General features: G+C 40.3%; 1 protein-coding gene across 12 annotated transcripts in view; it reads right to left on the bottom strand.

Annotated features, from left to right (window-relative positions):
- Nucleotides 1-26,928, bottom strand: part of SENP6 (SUMO specific peptidase 6) — a 158,872-nt gene that overhangs the window by 13,329 nt on the left and 118,615 nt on the right. For 11 of the 12 annotated variants that reach the window (XM_073336489.1, XM_078852111.1, XM_078852118.1 and 8 more), the window contains 7 exons: nt 20,122-20,351; nt 19,441-19,550; nt 19,239-19,355; nt 17,867-17,989; nt 17,448-17,540; nt 6,535-6,974; nt 1,877-1,980 (listed from right to left, as the gene is read on the bottom strand). In XM_073336489.1, the coding sequence (XP_073192590.1) occupies nt 1,877-1,980; nt 6,535-6,974; nt 17,448-17,540; nt 17,867-17,989; nt 19,239-19,355; nt 19,441-19,550; nt 20,122-20,351 (1,217 nt within the window). Of the gene's footprint in view, nt 1-1,876; nt 1,981-5,332; nt 5,828-6,534; nt 6,975-17,447; nt 17,541-17,866; nt 17,990-19,238; nt 19,356-19,440; nt 19,551-20,121; nt 20,352-26,928 lie in introns of those variants that run through there. The other variant, XR_013635546.1, reaches the window with a different exon arrangement.

Raw genomic sequence — 26,928 nt, 5'->3', positions numbered from 1 at the left:
GCAAGCACACACACCTACTGTGGAATGCATGTGAACAATCACTCGAAGAAGAACTTGCTCTTCAGGTTCATATTTTATTCACTTATATCACTCTTCTGAGCAATCTTCAGTGCAAAGGTTTTGCCTTTATAGGAGAAGACAAAACTTTTATAGATGAGAATTCTGTCAGTGTTTACGTGTATTTAATAATGCAACATTACACATGGATCTTCTTGCGTTTTGAAGAGAAACTCCTTGACTAGCACCGAGGACCATTTTTGTTACAGGAAAGAAGACGGCTTTTCAAAAAATAAAACAAAGAAGTATAGCAAAATTGTTTGAAAATCTTTTGGACAGAACTAGCCAACTCATAATGCAATGTGTTGCCAGGTTGAGGGAGAGTTTAGATGGTTGTTCTCTGGCATCAGTGTCATGCACATTTCGCCTATTTCTGTGCCTTCTTAAAGGTTTCTACTGCAGTCAGCCTCTATATATTTTAGCTCAACTTACCTGTTTCTATTCTAGTTCTGGCAAATTCTGATAGATGGGAATAATAACTTCAAATCCAGGCTGAATCCTGAGCTGCTGCTACAACAAGATTCAACATATCCCCTTCTCCTCCCAAAATGCAAGGACCAAGGCAGAGGCTGCCTATACCATTCTCCTGACTGCCACCCTCCACCAGCCCCAACTCAGACTCTCTGCCCATCCCTCTGACGGACTCTCAATCTGCTCCCAGCAAAGGTTCCCTTTTCATCGAGGATTTAGGGAGTGCAAGAGAAAAGACAATAAGGAGTCCGTTTGGGGGAAGGCTTAAAGCAGACCTCGGCACAGTCATGAGTTGGGAAAGATGAGTTTAGTCTATCTGCAACAGCCGTTTAGGTTTCAGCCCAGATATGAGGTTTTGACCACACACAAAAACACCCCACAAATGCAAACCTTGAGAAAGATTATTCAGTATGCTGGACTCAGTAGGAAGAATACTGCTTAAGAAAACTTCAATCCCAAGGTATGATGTACTCTTGAGTCTCTTTTTTGGAGAGGGAGATAAATGGTAGAACAGAAGACTCCTATCACTTATGTGAAAGGATTTGAGGGTCTCTGATCCTTTGATTTCAGATGTGAAGACCTGCACCGGTACTGATTCAATTCTGATGGCCTCTTAAGGGAGGATAACTTTTTGTATACCTTCTGGAAGGACAATACAGCCTTCAAAAGCCTGGAAGAATGTCCTCCCTCCCAGGACCTCAAAACAATGGCCTAAAATGGGTTTGTAAAGGACATTTTCCCACTATTTAAGACCCTACATTTTTTAAATCCCAATGTTTTCTTCTGATCCTCTGGTTTGGGAGTGGAGAGTGAAAGACAACAAACCTAGACAAAACCCCCTTTTTAAAATTAATATTAAAAAAGAAAAAAGAAAAAGAAAAAGGCTAACATCTACCTACGAAGTCGGTCTATTGCCAAGGAATGGCATTTAAAGAACAGAGAGTGGATGGTTCCAGGACCTGCTATGAAGACAGAAGCAGAGGAACTGAGGGAAAGTAATAGTCACTGCTCTCTAAACCTCAGCTAAATCATTACAGTCCATGATCAATAAGCAATAGTGCACGAAGCATAGTGCATGATCTGTACAGCAGATTCTTACTGAGCCAATTTTGTGAAAGAGTATATCATTAATCTTCTAGCAGTTAAGATGCAAGTATAATTCTAATACTGAGCAACAAATGTTCTAGGTTCTAACCTTACAAATGTCAAATCTAGGTTTCACACAATACGTAATTTACTATCTGCATACTGCTTTTAAAAACACTATTCACACATACAATCTGATTTTTGTTCTTCAGAAGGGGAACAATATTACACATTACCTAAACAACGTTGTTAAATTCTTTACCTGGTTATCTTGATCTTCAGAAAAATCTATAAGCTCATCTTCATTTAGTTTACTGCCATCAGTGGAGTCTTCACTATAGTTCAGCCTGATTTTGTGCAAGCCATCTGTATTAAACACAGATAGCCAGACATTTAAAAATCAAATACAACATCATTTTTATAACCTCATAATGGACTAAGTGAAGTGTTCCTCACAAATAGCATTTCAGAAAGTGTTTTGATTCAAAATCTTTAGACCTAGACCAAAACAATAACTAGTGAAACTAAGCTACATGTGTTTATGTCACTAGCAAAACTCTGCTTTGCAAATTACTTTTCCTTAAAGCTTTACGTTTCCAAAGGAACTTTACAAAACACTAGTCTCAGAGTCCTTGTGAAGTAGGTAAATAAATATACCAGTGTTACAGATGAGAAAGCAGAGACATGATGTGACTTGGTGCATGATCACAGCATTACAGCTCAGTTCTTCTCCATGAAACCTTTGCCTAATGTACTCAATGTTTTCCCACACAAACAAGTTACCCTTTCTGTGCTTTACTTCCTGCATCTATCAAAACAAAACTAGTAATATTTTGTACTTAAAGTCCTTTTTTTTTGGTAGGATTCAAAGCACTTGCCAAAGGTGAGTTAAAACATTACTGGTCTTATTTTACACATGATTTAACTAAGGCATAGTTTTAAAGTAATTTGCCTAGAGAGAGTACAGGTCAGGACTCACTCCCTTAACCTAAATGGGTATTTTAAAGATGAAAGCAGGAACAGGAAGTGGGGCTGTACTTTTACAGAACCTGTTTTTTCCCCCAAAATGTTGGTATGACTGAGTTGGAGCAATTCAGAAACCTATGTTTTTTCACTATGCTATAGCTGCCAGCCCCATGCATTCCAATAGCATGGGACAGGCCCACAAATAAATGAGATCTGTTTTACAATCTCATACTTTGTATACACACACACACACACACGTTAAATATATATGAGTTTTTATTTGTCTGCTTATTTCTGAGCCTTTGGAGTACACTTGTTTCATGTTTTCAGACTTCTCAGTACGATAAAGGACTAGAAACTTTCATTTTAAAAAAAGGAAGCTGATACTTGATATTTTTCTTAAAGCCACACCTGGTGAAAATAAGATTGAATAAGACTATAACAAGACTGGTGATAAACTGGAGCTGGAAACACAGCTATGCATTTAAAAAGAGGTTCACCTACACCCAATATCTAGGGGTTTAACTTAATAGTTTAAAATGTGACTTTTCTATGGCATAGGTACCTGGGGAGCAAGGAGGAAAAGGATATTAGAACATACAGTAGAACCTCAGAGTTACAAACACCTCAGGAATGGAGGTTGTTCATAACTCTGAACAAAACATTATGGTTGTTCTTCCAAAAGTTTACAACTGAACATTGACTTAATATAGCTTTCAAACATTACTATGCAGAAGAAAAATGCTTTCCCTTTATTTATTTTTTTAGTCGTTTAACACAGTAATGTAATTTTTTTTTTGGGGGGGGGGGGTCTCTGCTGCTGCCTGGTTGTGTACTTCCAGTTCCAAATGACCTGTGTGGTTGACTGGTCAGTTCGTAACTCTGGTGTTTGTAACTCTGAGGTTCTACTGAAATTCCATCATCTTATGAGTCATTAAAGCAACTGGGCAAAGCACGTAACGAAAGTTATGGATGTCAAATTTGAATTGTAAAGGATTAGCAACTGTGAGCCACCTCATAAATCACAACTAACAAAATTTGTGGAAAAATTGCATTTTCTTCTCCCTCCCATAACTCAGACACTTGACAATACATATTTTGTTCAAACCTTTTTTGAAAAGTTTCACTTTGAGGCAGACATCAAGAATGGAAAATTTCAGGCACAAAGGCTAAAATTAGGGAAATTATTAGCATATGAAGATGGGGTCGTTCTAGAAATTATTCTGTATTCTTAACTTTAGCAGCCACTACATTCACCAGCCATTATAATTTTACCACTAGTACAGCATTTTGAAATATTATTCCCTTTGAATAAGGTTGACAGTGCAGATATTTTGCATAAGCAAGCTAAAAACTTGAGGTAAAAAACAAAAAGCCAACACATGTCCAAATTCAAGTTTTGAGAACATGGGAACAATTTTCAAAAGCACCTACCAGACTTAGGGCCCTTAAGTCCCATATTCAAAAGCGTCTTAGTCACTTAGAAGTCTAAATTGAACTTTAAGAAATAATTCACAGGCATCAAATATGTAATAATACATTTTGACACATTTCCTTCTTCCTCCTCTTCCCTTTCCACTATGATGCTGACTGAAGAGCTGAGGGAGTCTCTTGCTTGGAACAGAAAGGAAACGAAAAAAAACAGAGAAAAGCTGCACAACTGCGGCAACTGTTCTCTGAAGTTTTATACAATCAAATTTTAATGAAACTTCGAAGTTTCATACATACTTATATTTATAGAATAACAGAATTTATATTCCATAGAAAAATTAAATCTCCTCTTAAACTCCCTCATTAACATAATTAAGACTGCATACAAAGATCAAAACTAACATGATCCCTGTACTACCTCACTAGACATCCCTCACAATTCAAATGCATTCCCATTTAGGACTACCATTTTTGGAAACTAACTGAAGGTTCTGAGATGTTCTTAACCAAGACAATTTACGTCATTTTTAAAGTAATATTTCATGATAGTATTAACAGCTTTACTAAAATAAATTGCATTATGTTTACTGCATTATCACCATCCACTAATTCTGTAATATTATCAGAAAGACCAAGTGCCGTACTCTGCAAAGATTTATGCAGGTGCTGAACTTGCCCACTGAGTAATCCAACTGAAGTCAATGGGACTAATCAAAACGTAAGTCTTTGAGGCACTTGAGCCAAAGTCTCTCCAGAAAGATTTCTGGTTCAACAGTGCCCGGCCCCGTGCACTTAATCAGTTCCCTGCCACTGCAGGAGTCTCAGATACTGGTGCACCTCGGTCCCTCCTGTTTTCTGTCCATGGCACACAATAGTTCAGTCTCTTGAGGATTGTAATACTTTGCTTTAATTCTGGTTGTTGGATTTAGTACATTTAGCGTGCTGGATCAGTGTCCTGTGATAAACCGGATTTAGACTATATGATCTGGCAGCCCCTCCTGACCTTAATCTCTGACTATGAGAAGAAAGAACACAAGGACCACTCTTCCCACTCATGTGCCTTTACCTGATACAATGGCAGCTCTTGAACTCCCCTTAGTGCAGTGGTTCTCAAACTATTGTACTGGTGATCCCTTTCACATAGCAAGCCTCTAAGTGCAGCCCCCCTTATAGATTAGAAACACTTGTTTATATATTTAACACCATTATAAATGCTGGAGGCAAAGCCGGGTTTGGGGTGGAGGCTGACAGCTCACGACCCCCCACGTAACCACCTCACAACCCCCTCAGGGGTCCCAACCCCCAGTTTGAGAACCCCTACCTTAGTGAAAGTGCTCTTCCAGACTAGGACCACTGCTGGAAGCAGCCTCCACAGAAAAGCTGGCCACTGGAGCTTGCCCTATGCAGAGGGACAGCACACTAAGGGCACCCTCTAAGGGTGGCATGGTGACTACATGACAATTGTTTTCATTTCTGTTTCTTTTCAAATGTAGGATCTCACATACGTTACATCACTATATTTAAAAGAACGTTAAAGGTTGCAAAATCCAGCATGCAAAAGTTAGGAAACACCAGACATAGGGCTGCCTGTGCAATTTTAATGTGGCCCCCTTGTGGCATATGTATGATGATACAATTTTTAAATTCCATGGTCACAAACTGTTTTTTTCCACAGGACCGCTGCCTCGCTCAGTGCACGGAATGGGATGAATGATGTTCAGCAAATTATTCAGGTTTGTGTAACAAATTAGGTTGTTGATATTTAACCCTCATTTGTAGCAGAAGTTGGTAGATGTGCAGTGAATGAAGCCAGGGACTACAGGAAAAGAAAGGATGTAATGTTTTATCCCTGGCTTTACCATAGATTCTTAAGTAATGCTAGACAAGTCAGTAACCTCCAAATATTCACAGGGAACCACTAGTTATAGGTTCCTCATTTTCTGGGTGCCCAACCTGAGCCATGGTACTCTCAACTGCAACTAAATTCCATGGGAGCTGCAGCTGCTCAGTACCTCTAAAAAAAATAAAGTCAGACTAGAGGTGTCAAGTTGGTCAGCCAATCACTGTGGTACCCAAAACTTTGTGAACACTTTTGAAAATGCTGGCTCTCATCTTTCTGTCTGTGCCCATCTGTGAAATGGCATAAAACCACCTAACTTACAGGGATGTGGTAAAGATAAATACATCATCTTTGTGAAGCATTCACACAACAGTGTTAAGTAACACAGAAAGCTCATGAGGAAATTAATCTCTTATCATGCATGGATTAGATGATGTGTGGTAAGGCAGGTATGGGGAGAGGCCCATATATTGATAGATGGAGGATACAAAAATTAAATAGCCTCATTTCCTGAGTTGTCCATCTTGTGCGCTGAATGCAGAAAAAAGTATGTGAAACTGTATAATACATACGTACAAGAGAGAAGAACCAAGATTCCACAGCTGAGATACCTGTCTTCTGATAATAGGAACGCTGAATCTTTCATCCTAAAGCACATCGAAATAGATTTTAAATGTACATACCCATAGGTTGTACAGCAGTTGTGTATTCACTCTGCATGCCATTCTCATCTGCAGTCCTATGATCAAGTTTATGACATGCAGATTCCATGGTCCTAGGTTCTTCTGAATCACTGTCTATTTGATTTACTTTTCTAATTCCACTTTTTCCCCTACAAGGGCTTCTTCTACAATATAGCGACTCACTGTCTTCCATTTCCCTGTTTGTGTCAGTTAAAGCTACATGAAGTTTTTTGTTCAGTGTCCTTTTTACTGTAGACTTGGAAGGAGAGCTTTGTGAAGATGAATCCAACTCATTTGGCAAAGGAGATGGAGTGCTGCTCTCTCTCTCTGAAGAGGATGCTTTTATTTGCATTGGTGCACTTTCATGGTAGTGGGGATTTGGTTCATATCTGGGTTTTTCTAAACCAGGAAAACAGATGACAGCTAAAAACCAGTGAGCACTGCAAAAGAAAAATGAATTAGTAAGTTTATATTGATTTAATGTTTAAAGTTATCAGAAATAAAGTGGCAAAAATTGTAGTTAGCAATGACTATTGGGAATGGGAGTTGGTTTGTTTTTCCACTTTCCTGAACAGATTTGCTTTAAGCATCCATAACATTCTCCGAAGGCAGAATTAGTCCATGTACTTAGCTAGCCACCACCAAAGTCATTAATGGGATAGGTTTAGTTAAACAGGGGCACTGTCTGCATATTTCTTTCATTCATTGTTTATGACTTCTTTTCCTCCTCTGAAGCTTAAATATAGAAGTTTCCTCCTCCAGTGTCTTTTGTTAACTGAAGAGCTGATGTTTTACAGCTGCATCTCATTTCCCCCCCCCCGGAGATTCAGTGCTTGCAGCCCAGCCTGCATGTTCAGTCAATCAGTCTTGACTGTTGCTGGCACGACCAGCCCACCATCTCCAGCTCCCTACACCCTCCAATTATAAGTATGACCCCACACACCTCTCCCAATACCATGTAGCCTCTGGTGGAGGAAAAAACAGAGGAGGGAGAAGTGGGGACAATGCTGCCACCATCAGAGTGTGTGACGCCACAGGACAAGAGAGTTTACACTTCTTCCACACCAGTGTCAAAAAAAATAAAAGTAAAAATGAAAAACTGGGGGAAACCCCAGTTTCTTCCACAGCAGATGTTTAATCCCTTTGCCATTACACGTTTCACTGAGAGCCTGCACCTCCACACAATCACACATGGAGTGACAGCCAATTAGAGATTGGGGGGGCGGGGTGAGGGGGCTGATCTGATTGAGCTCTCCTGGAGCTATTGTAACACAAACAAAACAAAGCCAAACAGTGCTTTATACAGATGCAGCAATAACTAAAGAGTTTTAGCTAGTGGCTTTCTCTAAGAAAAAAACTGACTTTGGGTAAAATTTTCAAAAGCTCTTAGACTCCCAGGGCACTTAAGGGCCATTTTTAAAAGTGACTTGGGCACTCAGAAAGCCAAAATATCATTGAAAGTCAATGGCACTTAGGCTCCTAATTTTGTTTTAGAAAAATCACACTTATGTCCTTTTGCATTTTATCCATTTCTTATTCCTTCCAGCACTTACTAGATGCACAACCATAAGCTTATTAGTTGCAGATACTATGCCAAATTCCAGTATTGCTTTGTCAAGTATGGGTTGTGTATTGTTAACTGTATACTTTATCACCAATTCTCTAAACAGACTGATTGTTTACTAGCATCTGAATGCAAGTAACATCAGTTTCAAATTTTGATTTCTAGGCTGTCTCCATACTGGAGAGTTGAAACACTGGCAGCTGAACCAGTACGATTGTACTGGTGTAAATGGCATCGGAGTAGTTGTGTCTAAACTGTCCATCCTGTTCTGAGGTCAATTCTGCCCTGTGTCCACACACTTCTCTACCCAGCCATTGCAGTTCAACTGTCTTCTGTATACTTATCCCACAGTTCCTGGAAAAACTCCCGAAAACAGTGGCTTGTGGGAGATTTCAAAAAGGCTTCCTGGAAGCAGATGGTCCAACTTCAGCAACTCCATCAGAAACTCAGCAATTGAGAAGACATATCCTCAAAATGAAGGCCAGGGCAAATAATTATAGTTTGCTCTTTTTGGCTGAAACTCCTCAAAAGTGAATCATCTCAGGCTGCCTAGCAGAGGTCTTGTATGTTGGCAGTACAACTGACAAGTAACGTCAAAGATGATCAGCAATTATTGGAATTTATACTATGATTGTGAAAGATTCTCTAGATGTTTCTTGGTCCTTGGAGTAATTGTTCCTCAAGATGGAGCTAACCAGGTGGAGCAGTAAGTTTGGTCCCTGACAGAATGATGATACAGAGTTGTCTGAGACCTGGTATGAACAGCAGTGACATCGCAAGAGACCAAAAACTTTTGTGCCTTTATGGGGAGCAAGTCCTTACAAATGTGGTATCAGACCACCAGAAAGAGCTCTGCTGACCACAGAAAAATCAGTGTGATTACCCCAGGCATCAGTTTGATTTGGCAAGTTTACAGTGCATGCTGTTGCAATGGATCTCTACACTGCAATTTATCAACTAGCAAATATGTCTGCGATCATCGAGAGATTTGAGTAACTGGTTCACCTGAATTGTGCTGCAGTTACAGAAGAAAAAGAAGTGTCCATTCTGTGCCCACTCCATCAAGACCAGGAGTGCATTAAAGGAAAAAGGTTGGGTGATGATCTTATTAGATCATCATAGTTGGTTCCTAGATGTTCAAAAGAGTTGCCAGGCAATATGCATCATGTAAGAATTTTTAAACACTTTGCACTTTTTAGGAACACACTGAAGCACACTTCCCTTCCTACATCACTGAAATTAACTGGATTTCTATCTCAACAGTGATTTTCAGTGACCCTCCATACCCACTCCTTACCTGGGTCACAAAGACATACCCCAATGCAGACAGAAGTTAGTTCAACTACACATCCAGCAGGTGCAGGATGGTTTATATAAGCATGTATATGACCTCCATTACCAGAACGCCTGAAGCTGTCTCAAACAATTTTACCCCAATTTTACCCCAATTTTTCTTACCCTGTAGGTAAGAAATTATTATAATACTCAGTTCACAAATGGAAAATGGAGACAAAAGAGATTAAATGGCTGCTTAAGGTCATATAAAAAGTCTGTGGCTGAGCTGGGACCCAGATCTCCTGAGTCCCAGTTCAGTGCTTTCATTACAAGGCCATCCTTGTGCACTTGGAAGACTCAACACAAAATGGCAGCATCTAACATGCAATCACAATACAATTAGCAATATGAGTATTTTAATATCTTCTTGATGTATTCTGCACATCCGCGAATGCCAGGTGGAAGTGCTTAACAGACTATACAGTAAGGAGGCCATAAGGCATCCAGCACTTAACAAACATAGTTGGGGAGCACAACCTGAAGTGGAGGCTTAACATGTTGTTTGAAATAGGTATGCAAATCAGATCAGAGATGCTTTGGGCTCATATTTTGCCAATACCTGGGAGGATGTAGGGGACTGAACATGCTGGAACCTGAAAGACAGAAATAACTGGTTGGAAAATCGTTCCCAGACAGTAGTTACCAGTGGTTCAGACTCCTACTGGAAGGGCATAACAAGTGGGGTCCCACAGGGATCAGTTCTGGGTCCGGTTCTGTTCAATATCATCATCAATGATTTAGATAATGGCATAGAGAGTACACTTACAAAGTTTGCAGATGGTATCAAGCTGGGAGGGGTTGCAAGTGCTTTGGAAGATAGGATTAAAATTCAAAATGGTCTAGACAAACTGGAGAAATGGTCTGAAGTAAATAGGATGAAATTCAATCAGGACAAATGCAAAGTACTTCACTTAGGAAGGAACAATCAGTTGCACACATACAAAATGGGAAATGACTGCCTAGGAAGCAGTACTGCAGAAAGGGATCTGGTGGTCATAGTGCATCACAAGCAAAATATGAGTCAACAGTGTAACACTGCTGCAAAAAACAAACAAAAAAAACAACCACCATCATTCTGGGATGTATTAGCAGGAGTGTTGTAAGCAAGACACGAGATGAAATTCTTCCACTCTACTCCGTGCTGATTAGGTCTCAACTGGAGTACTATGTCCAGATCTGGGCACCACATTTCAGGAAAGATGTGGACAAATTGGAGAAAGTCCAGAGAAGAGCAACAAAAATTATTAAAGGTCTAGAAAACATGACCTATGAGCGATGATTGAAAAAAACTGGGTTTGTTTAGTCTGGAGAAGAGAAGACTGAGAGGGGACATAACAGTTTTCAAGTACATAAAAAGGTTGTTACAAGGAGGAAGGAAAAAAATTGTTCTCCTTAACCACTGAGGACAGGACAAGAAGCAATGGGCTTAAATTGAAACAAGGGCGGTTTAGGTTGGACATTAAGAAAAACGTCTTGTCAGCGTGGTTAAGCACTGGAATAAATTGCCTAGGGAGGTGGTGGAATCTCCGTAATTGAGGATTTTTAAGAGCAGGTTGGACAAACACCTGTTCGGGATGGTCTAGATAATATTTAGTCCTGCCTTGAGTGCAGGGGACTGGTCTAGATCACCTCCCGAGGTCCCTTCCAGTTCTATGATTCTAACCGTTGGTATTTGCGGCTATTAAATATTTTTTTCTTTTGTTAATGGTGAATTTCATCTTATTATAGTAAATATGCTTTTATTCATCAGTTTTTTAAATGTAGGAGTCTGTATAAGGGAGGCTAGGGAGTAGTGAAATGGTGATGTATAGAAGGTAAATTGAAGTATGGTGGATAGATCAACTTAACACAGAAATAAAAGGCACAAATCAAATTTATTAAGCCCACAACGGCAAAAATAAGCCACTGAAAATACAAAAAGCAACAATGAAATATTTCCAGACTGCAGAGACAAGAAAGTCATGTGCTGGGGATTCCCATTCTCTTTGTCTTGATTGCCTGCACAAGTGGAGTGCTATGAGAACAGACGGAAGGGAACATACAAGTTTAGGTGGCAGCCCAACAAAAGCTGCTACTCTCCTGTACCATGGTATTGTCCTGAGGATGTGGTACATATTTAACAAGTGCAGAGGACTACTGTTGGGATAAGACTGCTTGCTGTCTTTGCACCTGCAAGTATTCTTTCAAGAACTCCTCATGTATCTCTTGCTCCTGCAGCTTCATTCCTCTACCATGATGTACATTTATTCATTGATATTCTGTTCTCTTGGTTAAATCTGTTGTCTTAAAAATAAAAAATAAAATGTTGGTATGTGGTTCCTCAAACTCGGTAAGAGTGGTGCTTAAAAGAACCAAACCAAAACCAACAAACATGAAGGAAGATCTCATTTTCACTTTCCTTCCCCAGAAGATGGTCAAGCACTCGACTACTTGCGTTCCTGGATTCCTGGTTCCTTTTCTGCTCTGTGATGCTCTTGCGGCAAAAGTAGTCACTGAAGTGAGAAGGAGAGGTTTAATATGCATTAGGTCATTAATGGCACAGTCTGTCTTGGGATTTGAAATGATAGGGACATAAACGAACATTAACAACATTTATAATATGGCTCACTGGGAAGAGGTGTTGGATTACTGGGACCAATGTACATGGGTGTGTGGTGGTGCCAGGGAAGTCGTTTGATAGGGGTGTGGTATATTTCAAAAGGGACTAAAGAAACATTTATTGCAGGCATCTTAACATAATCTTTATAGTTAAGTCTCCAGCAAACAAAACAAAAACAAACAAGGGGGGCAGAGGGATAAATTCATACTTGAATTATTCTCATGGATTATAATTTAAGGACATGCTCCAAAATTAGACACACATAAGAAGGCTCCATAGCATCATCTTCTGGTCTGATTGGTAAACACAATAGTCTGAATTGGCAAAAATTTGCAGATTTCAAAATTTTTTAGTTAAAAATAAATTCTCTACTTTAGGTTACTGCTTGGCCTTGTCTACACAGAAAAATTGTGCTGCTTTAATAATTCTGGTATAGTTAAAAAGCAGTACAACTCCCCCTGGGCGGATGCAGTTAAAGCAGGGTAGTTTATTACCCTTCCTGTATGGGAATAAACTATACTTGTATGAGTGCTTTTATACTAGTCTAACTGCATCTACATTAGGAGTTATAGTAGTATAACTAAATCAGTTAAAAAAAAGAAAAATCACACCTGCAACTGACCGTTATAGCAGTACAAAAACTGTATATTGACCGTTCTTAATGAATAGCAGTGAGGACAATGGAAGAGGAGAAAAGATCTACAATTCCATGGCCCTTGACTGTGGCTGTTAGCAAACTGCTCTAATTGTGTGCAAACAATGAGCTTGTGCCCAAATGTTGATATGAATTAAACAAAAAGCAGAACGAAATGCATTTGCAACTAGGTAGCCAACTGAACAGATACCTGAGCCTGGCATATCAAACAACAGATATAATGCAAGTACATGCTAGGGCTAAGATGCCCTAGCTTGTTGCAATGAAGTTCTTCTTTTACATTTTCTGTATTTCAGTGTTTGACTTTTAAAATTAGTGGACTACAATTTTGCATATGGACATGTAGCATGACTTAGGCTAGCCACGGTTAGTTCCCAGAAACGTTGGCTTTACTTGAAACAGCCCATGCAGCCTCAAGTGGAAGGTTAGAGAGAGCTGCCTACTTGCTGGAATCTAGTGGAGCAAAGCTGGATGAATGGGGAAGGCATAAGGACCTGCTGCTGTGCAGGCAGAGAGGATACTTGCAGAGACTGGAGGGCATGATAGGAGTGACTTCTACTTTCATTTGAGACTGTATCTGTCAGTTTCATAATTATGGCAATGATCTTATGAACCCAGAAGTCTGTTCCCCCATTCAGGAGCCTGCAAAACTAGCCCTGATCAGCAGAAATAAAAAAACAAACAAAAAGTTAATATACCTTATACAGAAGTCCCCTCATCTCCAGAGTCCTCTTCCACCTGAACAATCTTCACTAGCAACTCCAGAAATTCTTAAACAGGTCCTGTGATCCCAGCCTGGTTTCCAGCACCTCTTGGTTTTCAAATATCTCTTGCCTTGGACTCAACCATCCTAATGGTGTCCTCCATTCGCATCCTTACAAGCCTTATACTGGGTGTCTAGATGCTGTCCGATAGTACCTCCTTCTCCACAGATGGAAAAGGCCCAATGACAGGGACTGGTTCAATGAAAGACATTTTCATGTCTGCCCCAAAGTGGATGTTACCTTGGCTCATATTGGATTGGACCATCAACATTTTTGTTTTTTCCTTTCTCTGTTTCTCAGAGCAAGCAATACCCTGCTTTTCAGGGACAAGAGTGTACCAAATTACAGAGTTTCAGCTGCGACAACCATTTTGTCTCCCAGACATCAGCCTTGGGCCAGCAGGGCAGAGTGTCCTCGTACGATGGCTTCTTCCAAGACTTGCTTCATAATCAGCTAGCACTGCATTAGTGGAGCCCAACATTGTGACTTGTCTTGACCAGAGGAAGTACAATCTAAGTGTGAGACTGTCTGTGAACCAATGTGAGTAAGTTTGTGTGGACATATGGGTATGTTACAGGCATGCCAGTAGTCCAAATTTCTCTAGTATAGACAGCGCCTTTTAATGCCTGACATCTTCAAAGTTCTGTGCAAATTAATGTTCAACTAAACTCATAAGCATATTTCTAGCTCAATAGCATGTTTCAGGATTAAGAATTATTCTCACTTTGCAGCTATGAAAACACTGGAAGAGAGAGATTAAGAGTCTTGCTTAAGGCTACATAACAAACCATTGGCAGAGCAATGAACAGAATTCAGATTCCTTGTCCTGTGCTCAGTCAGCTACATCATATTGCCTCTTTAGGTCCAACCACTGAACAAGCGCACAAAGGAAGACAAAAATGGCTTAAGGAGCTCCTTTATAGGCCTTTTGCATACAAGCAATATTTTGCGCAGCTTTGATAAATCATAGATCAGAATCTCACCCTTCATATTCCAAACATTCAGAAAGCTACCACTTGTGATAAATATGTCACGATTCTTAGTCAAAGTTTTCAGTCTTTATATTATTCCAGTTGTAGTTTCCCCATAAGTGTTCACATTTTCTTAAAAAGTTGGCTGAAGAGTTAATGGTAACCTCATGTTTCTAAAAGGGGAAATGAGTTTGGGAATTACCTTGATATTTTTGCTCATTTTGATGGAAGTTAGGGGAGCAGAAGGTAACGTGCTTTTGTCCTTGGAGAAGCACTTAACACTAATGTTCCCTGACGACCATTAGGAAGACAACAAGGGTATGTCTACACTACAATTAAAAACCCATGGTTGGCCTGTGCCCGCTGACTTAGGCGCGCAGGGATATTTAACTGCAATGTAGATATTTGGGCTCAAGCCCATCTCTTGTACCCTGCAAGGGGGGAGGGTCCCAGAATTTGGACTGCAGCCTGAGCCTGAACCTGAACATCTACACCACAGTTACAGCCCCTTAGCCTACGCCCAAGTCAGCTGGCACAGGCCAGCTGCAGATGTCTAAGGGTATGTCTACACAGCAAAGAAAAACCTGCAGCTGGCTCATCCCAGTCGATTCAGGCTCACAGGGCTCATGCACCATCCCAAGCCTGGAAGTCTACATGACAAAGGAACAGCCCCATGGCCCAAGCCCGAGTCAGCTGGCAAGGGCCAGCCACGGGTTTTCCTTTGCTGTATAGGCTTACACTCAGTCTGCCTTTTTACACAGGGAAAGTGATGGTTTAAAAAGATTAAGGAAAATAATTACACCTAAATAAAGTGACAAAGACAAGAATTTCAACTGCCTCCACGTCCCTCTTCATGCAGATTCTTGGCAATTTCTTCCAAGAGAAAACTGACAAAATAGAACGTTCTTCCTTCCCCTTCTACAAGTCACATCTCCTTCTCCCACATCACAGATGGGTTCTGAACTAGTACTCCATCCTCATGCTCCTTGATCAGCCATCTTTTACACAGTTGACGATGTTCTTGAATTCTTGTCCTCCCTTGGCTTCTGTCACTCTGCTTCTCCTTGTTCACCTCCTACTTCTCTAGTCATTCCTTCAGTATGTCCTTTGGAGGAACCTTTTCCTCTGCTCTCCAGCTGCCTGTGGGGGTTCCATAGGACTCTGTCCTTGGTCCCCTTCTCTTCTTCCTCTATACCTTATCTCTGGGAAATCTCATCCACAAACAAAAATTCAACTATCTTCTCTTGCTGACGATTCAACAGATCTACTCCAGACCGGTCTCCTTCTGTATGGACTAAATCCTAGCCTGTCTCTCTGCCATCTCACGGATGCCCACCTGACAGCTCAAGCCCACCACTGCAAAAACAGATCTCAATCTTCTCCCCAAAAAACCCTCCTCACTACCTCCTCTCTGAGTCACTATGGACACCACCACCATCTGTATTGTCACTCAGGGCTTGTGAACACTTACGGAGGGATCGATGAGTGGCGATCGATGCATCGGTGGTCGATTTAGCAGGTCTAGTGAAGACCCACTAAATCAACCACAGATCACTCTCCCGTCGACTCCTATACTCCACCGGATCGAGAAGAGTAGGGGGAGTCGACGGGAGAGTGTCTCTCGTCGACATCGTGTAGTATGGACCCCACGGCAAGTAGGATCAAAGTTACGTCGATCTGAGTTACGCTATTCATGTAACTCAAATTGCGTAACTGAGATCCAATTTCCCCTGTAGTGTTGACAAGGCCTCAGGCCCGTAACCTTCAACTTGGACCTGTCTTTAGATCCTTATATCCAGGCTATATCTATATCTTGGTGATTCTTTCTGCATAAATCTCTAAGATACAGCCTTTCTATTCATCCACACAGCTAAAACTCTCAGCCACACTCTCTCATCACCTCACATCTTGATTACTGCAACATCTTTCTCTCTGGTCTTCACAAATGCAATTTTACCCTGCTCACATTCATTCAGAATACAGCTTCAAAGATCATTTCCTTAACCTGTCACTTTGATGTCACCTCTTGAATCCACTCGTTGGTTCCCCCCTTTCTATCCAATCTAACATAAGCTGTTGGTATTTACTTTCAAGGCCCTTTACAGTCCATCCCCACATGAGCTATCATCTCTCATTTGCTATTTAGCCATCAGTATTCACCTCCAATTGGCCCATAAGAGTAGTCTCTCTTGCCCAACTGTTAAATTTTCAAACATACTTTCATGCTTCCTCCCATGCTACCCCAACATGTTTGGGAGACAGTCCCCAAAAACATCTGCAAGACTACTGCATTACCTACCTTCAAATCTCTCCTTAAAACTCTCCTTTACTGTGATCCCTACAAAAAACTTAATGACTGTTGTTTCTGCATACCAGCAGCCTCACTCCCTATTATGTTGACCAATGCTGTCTCTCTGTTGCCTTGTACTCCCCAGTCTGTCTGCATCCATCTGTTATCTCTTGTCTTGTACTTAGATTGCAAACTCCTGGGACCAGGGACTGTTTTTGTTTGTTCAGGACCCAGCACAAAACTAGAGCTCCTAGGTGCTACGGTAATACAAATAATATATAATAAACTGTATCAGCTGTGGGGGCTTGGCCCCACTGGAGCCAAGAGCAGACCACTTGAATGTCCTGGGGTGGGGGGTGGGGGTCATCTCATAATCCATCAGTTAAAAAAAAAAGCTTTCAATGTAAAAAGTTAAAAACCCCAACAGTACTGACTAAAATCAGATTAGAAGTGAAAGTTTTAAATAAAGCTAGATGAAAAGTAAGATCTCTCTCAGGAAAATTGTTTCATTTTTGCTCAATCTCCATATTTCCTAATAATTCATGTGTTATGACACTCGCACTGTCCTTCCATTTTTGGAAGTTTTTACCAGTTTGAGATAAACACTCAACATATGAAACAGGGAAGGCTGCTGTAACTTCAAGTGCAATCACTGTAAGCATACTTTTCATTTAAAAATTGGCAATCCAAACAACTTCTACTGTATAAAGTTAATAAAAGGCAGTTCTTTCTTACGCTTCATTAAGGGGAACAAAAATAAAATCCTTCTCAAAAATATCAACATGCCGTGTCCATGTTTTTACTCGCCCATGTCGCTTCTGCTGTACTCTGTAAGACACCAAAAGCAGAGAATAAATATTCAATGTCATTATACAATATTTTATGGCACCATGTAACCTTTGTTTGGCTGGACTATTTTTTTTTTTTTTAAGACTACCTTTTGGGATATTTTCATGATATTAGCACTAGCAGAAAAAATTTCTAAAGATTTGTAGTGCATATTCTACATTTATAATTCTTGGGATAAGACTTCCAAGATTTTAACTAGAATCAGCAGCTAAAATACAATTCCATATATTGTTTCTATGGGTTTTGTGTAATGTCTCTATTCTAATGGCCTTCATTGTGTTTAGCACTTAATACATCACACTTACGAGAGATTTGCAGTTTCATGAAGATTTCTTCTCTCTCTTTGATTAAGGCGTTTATAGAAAAACGAACTGAACACATGAATTCTGTCAGCATCTTCTTTTTTCAGTTTTTCTAGGACCAAATACCTGTTTTAGGAAAAATATCCTATTTTTAATATTTTTTTAAAATGCCTGCAGTTGTTTTATGTAAAGCTCTGTGTTACTCAACTAGCTGGCAAAGTCTGCCACATAGTGGCCATATTGACCAGACAGCAGCGCCCACCCAAAAGGTTTCAGATGCCCCTCATTAAATTGGAATGAACTACAAAAGCGTCATGGCTCAGTTAACTAACTAGACTGAAACTAACAAATGCTATGCTACCCACAATTCGAGGCAACATTTTTGCTCAAGAAATTTCATTACTTGTGGGTTTGAGATGGTCCTTTATTATGGGTTTCTGTTTAATTTCTTTTGTTATCAAACCACGTAGAAGATTTAAACTTGTTTGTTAATGGGTCATTGACACAGTATACAAATAAAAAATAGCAACCTCAAAGCTCGGTTACAAAAGAAAGAGTAATTAAAATTCTAAAACTGAGGCTCTCAGTCTTCTCTTTTCTTCTAAAAAATATTTTAATAAATATATTGAATTTATACACACACACACCCCCACCCATCCCTCTCCAACATATTAGGCACCAAACCTCAACCACATGATTATGTCATTTAATACTATAGGTTGAAAACTGGCATTTTTAAAAATCGCATTCTAAGGGACTGCTAAAAGGCTTTTGATTAGCAAATTCTATAAATCAAAATAATTAAATTCAGGTCTAGTGCATACAAAAATTCTGAACATGTTTAAAGAAAAGGAGTACTTGTGGCATCTTAGAGACTAACCAATTTATTTGAGCATAAGCTTTCGTGAGCTACAGCTCACTTCATCGGATGCAACCACGAAGTGAGCTGTAGAGCTCACGAAAGCTTATGCTCAAATAAATTGGTTAGTCTCTAAGGTGCCACAAGTACTCCTTTTCTTTTTGCGAATACAGCCTAACACGGCTGCTACTCTGAAACCTGAACATGTTCATTCACCTTAAAGAGAGGAAGGTCAAACTAAGGTTATATTTCTTCCCTATTTAGTTATCACTATTATTCCTGTTATTGAGAAGCTTTGCAGAATCTTGTTTTCAAATTGAAAAAGTGTCAGACAGGACATAAACCGTAAGATTAAAAACCTTTTAACAAAATAACAATTCAATTTTTAAATCTGGCAGACGTAAATGGCTTGAAACCAAGTCATGCTAATTGACCTACAGAGCTTTGGTGTAAACACGTTTCAAGAGCCATAGCGAAGAGATGCTAAAAAACAGCTTGAAGTAACAAAAAACTTACTTTAAATAAAAATCAATAATAACATCATTTAAAAATTCTCCTTCATTTAGGCAATGGAGGTCTTCATTGGTCACAGAAATACCACCTTTAGCAGGAGGAGGTGGATAAACTATCAACCTGCAAAGAAAAATACATTAAATAATAAATATGAAACTCCACAGAAAGTAGCAAAGCATTGCAAAAACACAGAAAGACATCTTACTTTTCTATAGGACCAATAAAGACTGTCTGTGGCTCTCCAATTTCATCATCATCATCAAAAAATTGAAATGGAGGTGCATTTCGCAGCTGCATTTTGGATTCAGAGACAACCTTATAAAAATGAATATAATATTTATTCCAAATGTACACTCAAAGTTTATAAAATTAAATGATTAAATCCTTATAAATTCCCCCAAGGAGACATGTTCCATTGTTTTTAAAAAAATGCTTTGAGAGGCTAAGCAGAGGCATTTTACTGACAGGGTGGTAATATCATTAGTACCATGGTCTAAAAGAACTATTTAACATAACAAAGGGAAGAAAAATAGTTTTAATTCAATTATGGTACTTATATGTCAGTCTGACTGGCAGACAAACTAAAGTGATAGCTCAAAATTCTGCAAGCTCTTAGGAAGTTAAATTTGGTGAAAAGAAAACACTAATTACATTTAACTACAGTGAAGCAAAATAATTTCCCTCTTCTGGAATTGTACTAATGTTACACATTTAGCTAAAATTCTGCAAAAATGAAATATTTGAACTAAAATCTAGAAAGACGAAAAAATATATACTAAAAGACAATTGCTCCGAGTGAAACAGCACAGTCTAAGCATAGTATTTGTAAATCAAAATGACATCACAACTCAGAGTAAAGCTTTGGTCCAGAACAAAATATATTTACATTTTTAATTTTGTTTTCTTTATGAGAAGAAGTGCTTCCTTTGGAGTTGTCTTCCAAGGATTTTGTAAAGGCCACAAGCCTACCATTGGCTTCTTCAAATGGAATTTTCACAAAGAAATCAGAAATGTTATTCCTGATACCAATCTCAGCAACAATTTTTTCAAATATTGTATTTCCATGAGCATCAAGACCAGTCTCAAAAATCAGAACAATGTACTGTTCTTCTGGATCTAAGGAAAAAACAGACACACAATTGACAATTTACTTAAAAATGCATAAAAATCTATCGGATTTTCCTGTTTGAAAGTTATTGATGTTAAACAGCCTTCAGTCAAAACAAATGCATTAAAACAGTAACATCAAAATTTTACAACTTGGATTCTCAAAGTGAAGCCTGATTTTCAGAGGTGTCGAACCTCCACAAATCCCATGAGTATTGTGTGTTCTTATCTATTCTGAAATATCAGGCACATATGATTTACAAGGTTAAAAATTAATGCATAAAGACATGCATCTAGATTTGAAAAATTTGGCCTAAGTTTGTTTAGTATGGTAAAGTTATCCTAAATACAGATAATCTGAAATACAAACAAATAGATTTCTCACTCTAAAAATATCTCATAAGAACAACAGCATAAAACCATGTGTACTGGGGGGAGGAAGAAATACTCTTAAAGAAAACAGAAAGTGTAATAATTGCTTCCTGGCCATAAAAATGTACATGGAGTATTTTTTGGAGGATTTAAAACAAAACACTATAATCAGTTTATTCACCCACGTCTTACATTTTGTCTAGCCATTTAAACCTGTGCAAAGTATTGCAAAATACTACCATTATCATTTGGAAAAGTGGAGAATCACACCTGATACAAATATTTATAAAAAGACACAGAATCAGAGATCCTAACATACTTTAAAAAGCAGTATCTTCTCTGTAACTTGGACCTCACTTAAAAAGCCAATGAAATTATCAAGTCACTCACACTTTCTTTTCTTCGTATTATACCTGCTGTCTTGTAATTTCAGTAAAATTTCATATCGGTATAAAAAGAACATAAGAATGGCCCTACTGGGTCAGACCAAAGGTCCATCTAGCCCAGTATCCGGTCTTCCAACAGCGGCCAATGCCAGGTGTCCCAGAAGGAATGAACAGAACAGGTAATCATCAAGTGACCCTTCCCCAGTCGCTCATTCCTAGCTTCTGGCAAACCAAGGCTAGGGACACCATTCCTACCCACCCTGGCTAATAGCCATAGATGGACCTATCCTCCATGAATTTATCCGGTTCTTTTTTGAACCCCGTTATGCTTTTGGCCTTCACAACATTCTCTGGCAAGAAGTTCCACAGGTTGATTGTGCGTTGTATGAAGAAATACTTCCTTTTATTTGTTTTAAACCTGCTGCCTATTAATTTCATTTGGTGACCCAGTCATGATTTTATAGACCTCAATCATATCTCCCCTTAGCCATCTCTTTTCCAAGTTGAAAAGTCCCAGTCTTATAAATCTCTTCTCATATGGAAGCCGTTCCATACCCCCTAATCATTTTTGTTGCCCTTTTCTGAACCTTTTCCAATTCCAATATATCTTTTTTGAGATGGGGCAACCACACCTGGACACAGTATTCAAGATGTGGGTATACCATGGATTTATATAGAGGCAATATGATATTTTCTGTCCTATTATCTATCCCTTTCGTAATTATTCCCAGCATTCTGTTCGCTTTTTTGACTGCCACAGCACACTGTGTGGATGTTTTCAAAGAACTATTCACAATGACTCCAAGATTTCTTTCTTGAGTGGTAACAGCTAATTTATACTCTATCGTTTTATATCTGGAGACAGGGGGCTTAATTGTTCCCATATCAACACCAGTATTCATGAACAGCAGTGCCACTGAAATCAGTGGAGTTACACCAATATATATCTGGTATAAGAGGAGAGTCATAACCCAGGATGTATATATGTATGTATGCGTGCACACTTTTATAGACCTAGAATAAGCAAGTCCCCCTGTTCTAAAATGTTCACAAGCTAAATTAGGTTTATAATCTAAATCAGGGGTCTCAAACTCAAATGACCACGAGGGCCACATGAGGACTAGTACATTGGCCCAAGGGCCACACCACTGACCACTCCACCCCTTCCATGAGGCCCCGCTCCTGCCCTGCCTCTTCTCACCCCTTCCCTGCTCCATTCCAACCCCTTCCCCAAAATCCCAACCCCAACTCCGCTCCCTTCCTGCTCCCAGGGGGTGCAGGAAGGGTGCAGGGTGCATCAGGGGGCTCAAAGCAGGGGGTTGGGGTGCAAGAGGGAGTGTGGGCTGCGTCAGGGGGCTAAGGGCAGGGTGGGGCAGGGGCTCAGGGCAGAAGGTTGGGGTACAGGAGGGGTGCAGCAGGGGGCCCAGGGCAGGAGGATGGGGTGCAAGAGACGTGCGGGGTGCGACAGGGGGCTCAGGGCAGGGGGCTGGTGCAGCAGGGATGCTGCAGGGGCTTAGGGTCAGGGTGCAGGAGGGGGCGTGGAGTGCAGAAGGGGGCTCGGGGCAGGGGGTTTGGCTGCAGGAAGGGTTCGGGGGGCAGGTCCGGCCCGGTGCACGCCGGGAAACAGCCGGGACCTGGGGGAGGAGGGGCACAGGGGTCTGTTTCAGAGCAGCAGCTGTGTCAGTCTGTATCCGCAAAAAGAAAAGGAGTACTTGTGGAACCTTAAAGACTAACAAATTTATTGGAGCATAAGCTTTTGTGAGCTACAGCTCCTCCAGGTACCTCCCCCGAAGCTCCCATTGGCTGGGAACTGGCAGAGTTGGGGGTGCTGCGGGAAACTGGTGGGTCGCAGAAAATAACACCACGGGCCACATGCAGCCCATGTGTTTGAGACCCCTGATCTAAATTGACAAAGAACCAAAAGTATTAGGGTTAAGAATGCAACATGCAAGTAAACTAACTTGAGCTAAAGTTTACCACATACTTTGATTTCACAATTTGTTGATTTTGTAATTTCTTTATTAATAACTAATAAATCCATCTGCCTTCTCTTACGAGCTGTACCAATGTGCCAGCTCATCTATTACTGTGTGACATTTAAAACATCCACCCTGTCTCTCCCCACCACCCGCCCGCAAACAGACATGGCTGCAAAGGAAAAAGGTACCTAGATGATGCCAGATTAAATTTCTGTGTTAGAAAGAGCATCTGGGAACGACTCTCCATGCTCTCTCCTGCTTCTAGAAATCTGGAGTAGCTGCAGCCACATTGGGAGGAGCCAAACATTTAGGAGTCTGTCCTGTTGAACATTACGGTAACCCTAGTTACAGGACCGTCCCTAGACATTGTGGTGCCCTAAGCAGCTCCCCCTGTGGTGGGGGTGGATGGGGGAGCTGCGTCCAAGGCCTGTGTGGGGCAGGAGCAGGCTTGGGGGGCAGGGAGAAACTGCTCCTCAGCATACACTGGTGATGTGGAGTGGGCTGGGGCCAGGTCACTTCACTTCTCGCCACCCGGTAAGTGCAGGGCATGCCTGACCCCTGCTGCAGTCCCCCTGGACATAGCTCTGGGGAAGGGATGGAGTGGGAGCAGGGCTGGGGAGGAGCAGGGGTGGAAAGAGGAGGGGTGGGGACTATGGAGAAGGGGTGGAGTGGGCACGGGGCGAGAGCAGGGGCAGGTTTCCTGGACGGCTCAGCAGCTGCATAGTTTGCGTATGGGTAAGGATGGCCCTGCCTAGCTAGTCACTATCTAACTCAGAGAAAAGGAGTATGAAAGTAGATCCAAGATTGTTTTTTCAAAGTTTCATATTTTAAGGCCAAAAGGGACCATTAGACAATCTATTCTTAACTCCTGCATAAACACAGACCATAGCATTTCATCCAGTTACCCCAGCACAGAGTCCAATAAATTGTGCCTGACTAAAGCATATTTTTTAGATAGGCATCTATTCTTGATTGAAAGACATCAAGAGATGGAGAATTCACCATTTCCCTTGGCAGGAGTTCCAACGGTTAGTCACCCCTATCAAAAATCTGTGCCATATTTCTAATTTGAATCTGTCTGGCTTTAACTTCCAGCCATTGGTTCCTACTATACCTTTCTTTGCTGAAAGAAAGAGGCCTTAGTACCCAGTGTTTTCTTCCCATGAAGATAACAGTGTGTAAATACCAAGTCACCTCTGATCTTTTTGATAAATTTAACAGATTGAACTCCTTCAACCTCTCACTGTCAGGCATTTTTTCCAGCCCTTCAATCATTAGCCAATCAGGCATCTCTTTTCATTCTTTCCCTCATGAAAAGAACATGAGGGCCCAGAATGAAAGTGAATGAGTGAATTTTTTGTGGTAATGAGTTTCATAGATTGGCTGTGCACTAATGATATAACTACACTGAAAAAACTAAAAAAAAAAACCCATACACACCACCCACACAAAATCCTGCGGAAGCAAGTCCCAGAGCCCCAGTCAACTGACTGTGTCTTGTGGTGCTCGCACTATGAGGCAGAGATTCTTGCTCAGAATGGAATCTGGGCTCTGCAACCCCATAATGGGGGTTGGGTCTTGGAGCCCAGCCGGGAACATCTACACTGCTATTTTTAGCCCTGTAGCATGAGCCCAAGTCAGTTGATTTGGGCTCTGAGACTCCCTGCTGTGTGGTTTTTCCCACCTCCCCCAGTGTTGACACACCCTGAAACAGAGAATATTTTTGGGGAGTTTTAAAATTTGCTAGTAAACTGTTCAGTATGATTTAGCAGCAATCTGATGTATACTATATAAGCCAAATAAGATTGAGATGATGTTCAAAGAATGCTCAAACCAACCAGCAAAAATAGTGGACGTATCAGCATCCCATAAAAGTGGAGCGTTGACTCATTCATTTCTAATGTTTGCGACCAGGGGAGTCTTGTTGGTTCCTCTGTTGCTACTGGATTTTCAAGTAGCAGGAGATGTTAAATAAGTTTTGGTGGTATTGTTTGGGCTAACGACTGAGGTGGTTAAGAGCTACTGATATTACATGTCTGGATGCCCTTTCAATTTTTTAAAAGTGCATTTATGTAACAATTTGTAATATAATAGATAAACAATGTACAAACATACGAAGAAGTTTATGATAAGCACATGTCACTCATTAGAAAACACCTTGGTAATTCACTTGTAAACCCAAATTTGCTACGCAACATGTGATTTATCCAAGCTGTTTCTGAAGCACATCTCTCTGTGGTACCTGAATTGATCATCCCTAACTTTTAAGAAACACTTTTCAAATCATGCTTCTCCACTTATATGTTTTCAATCTTCTTAAAAATAAAGTGATTATTAAAAAAGTTCTTTGGTTAACAAGGGCTCAAACTGTGCAGATCCAGAGTAACTCCAGATGTTAGGAATCTGTCTAATATGCCCTGTGGGAAATCAATAGGCTCATCGCTGAGTGGGAGGCTGAAATGGTCAAGAAAGAAAAGTAGGTTTTAACCTACTATTATTTATTTTATATTACAGACTTAAGAACTATGTAGAGATATAGACACTAAATATGAGATTAAATTCTAGATAGTTTTACAAGCCAGCACTTTCAGCAGCAAAAGTAACCTATGAGAATTTCTGTTCACAGTTGATAGCTATGGATCATTGTTTACCTTTCCCAAGCTGTTTCCATGGAAACAAACTGCATGGGAATTAATTTTTTTTTTTTTTAAAAAGACCTTGTTACGTAACAGTAAGAATTCTCAAAATAAACTGTCCCCACACATTCATCCTTTTGTAGTCATGAACTTAAATGCATACATTCTGAACGTTAACAGTAGTTATGTCAAGCTTCCAGATCTACTCCCAGAGATGAACCACTACAGCTTCTGACCAGACTGCAGCATTCTACACCCTGACTTTGCTCAGCAGCTGACATACAACATTTCCTAGCTCCTCAGGGTGAGAATAAGGGAGACAATTAGGACAGATGGTTCATATCCATCTTGCTAACCCTACCCCCAAAACACTGCAACATTAAGTGGTGTCACTGCCTGATTGCTCACCTCCTTGCCCTGAGATACTGATGGAGGAGACTGGCTGATGCAGGGGTGGGATCTGCTGCAAGACTAAGTTTAAACAGCTTCCACTGCTACTTGCTGGTACTATTCTGTGTTGCTTGCACGCTCCAGCATGTACCAATAGCCCTTGGGCTAGTGGAAGAGGTTCTCAGAAATAAGTATAGGTTTATACTTATGGGGGAGAGTTGGCTGGTAGCATACCAGACTAAACTCATAACTTTAAGAACTAAACTGAACTAATTATTAAATTAAAAAAATAACTTTAAATCTGATAAGCTATCAGCAGTTCTTTGTAAACCCACCACCAACAGGATTTGAGGTAGCCGAAAGGGAGAGATGTACCTTCTTTTAAAAATGGGATTTCAGTGCTTTTTAGGCATATGCATAAAGGCAAACAACTCTCAAATACCTAACTACTTTTAATGATTCTACGTCTGCCTGGCTTGGTATACAACTCCAATTGTGAAGACCTGTGCTTGCAATTTCATAAAGGAAATACTTATTTTCTCTGATCAGATCTTTTCTGCCATGAAAATAGAAATCTTCTGACAAGCTAATTCTCAGCTACTGGTTTCCAGTCTCCATTTCCACATTATACTGAACAAGGAAAGGGTTTAAAATATTGACTTGTTCAAAAACCAAAATAGATGCTTCCTGTTGCCACAAATTTTCAGTTTTTATGGAAATGGGACTGGAAAGGGGACTGTTAGTCACCAGTTGAGAGGAAACACTAAAAATCCATTTCACTGCTCAGTAGGCAAACAGAAACTGCACTTACCACAATACAAAC

Source organism: Lepidochelys kempii, chromosome 3, assembly GCF_965140285.1.
Source record: "Lepidochelys kempii isolate rLepKem1 chromosome 3, rLepKem1.hap1, whole genome shotgun sequence".
NCBI lineage: Eukaryota > Metazoa > Chordata > Testudines > Cheloniidae > Lepidochelys > Lepidochelys kempii.
Note: the sequence above shows the minus strand (reverse complement) of the source record. Positions and strands in the feature narration are given on the sequence as shown.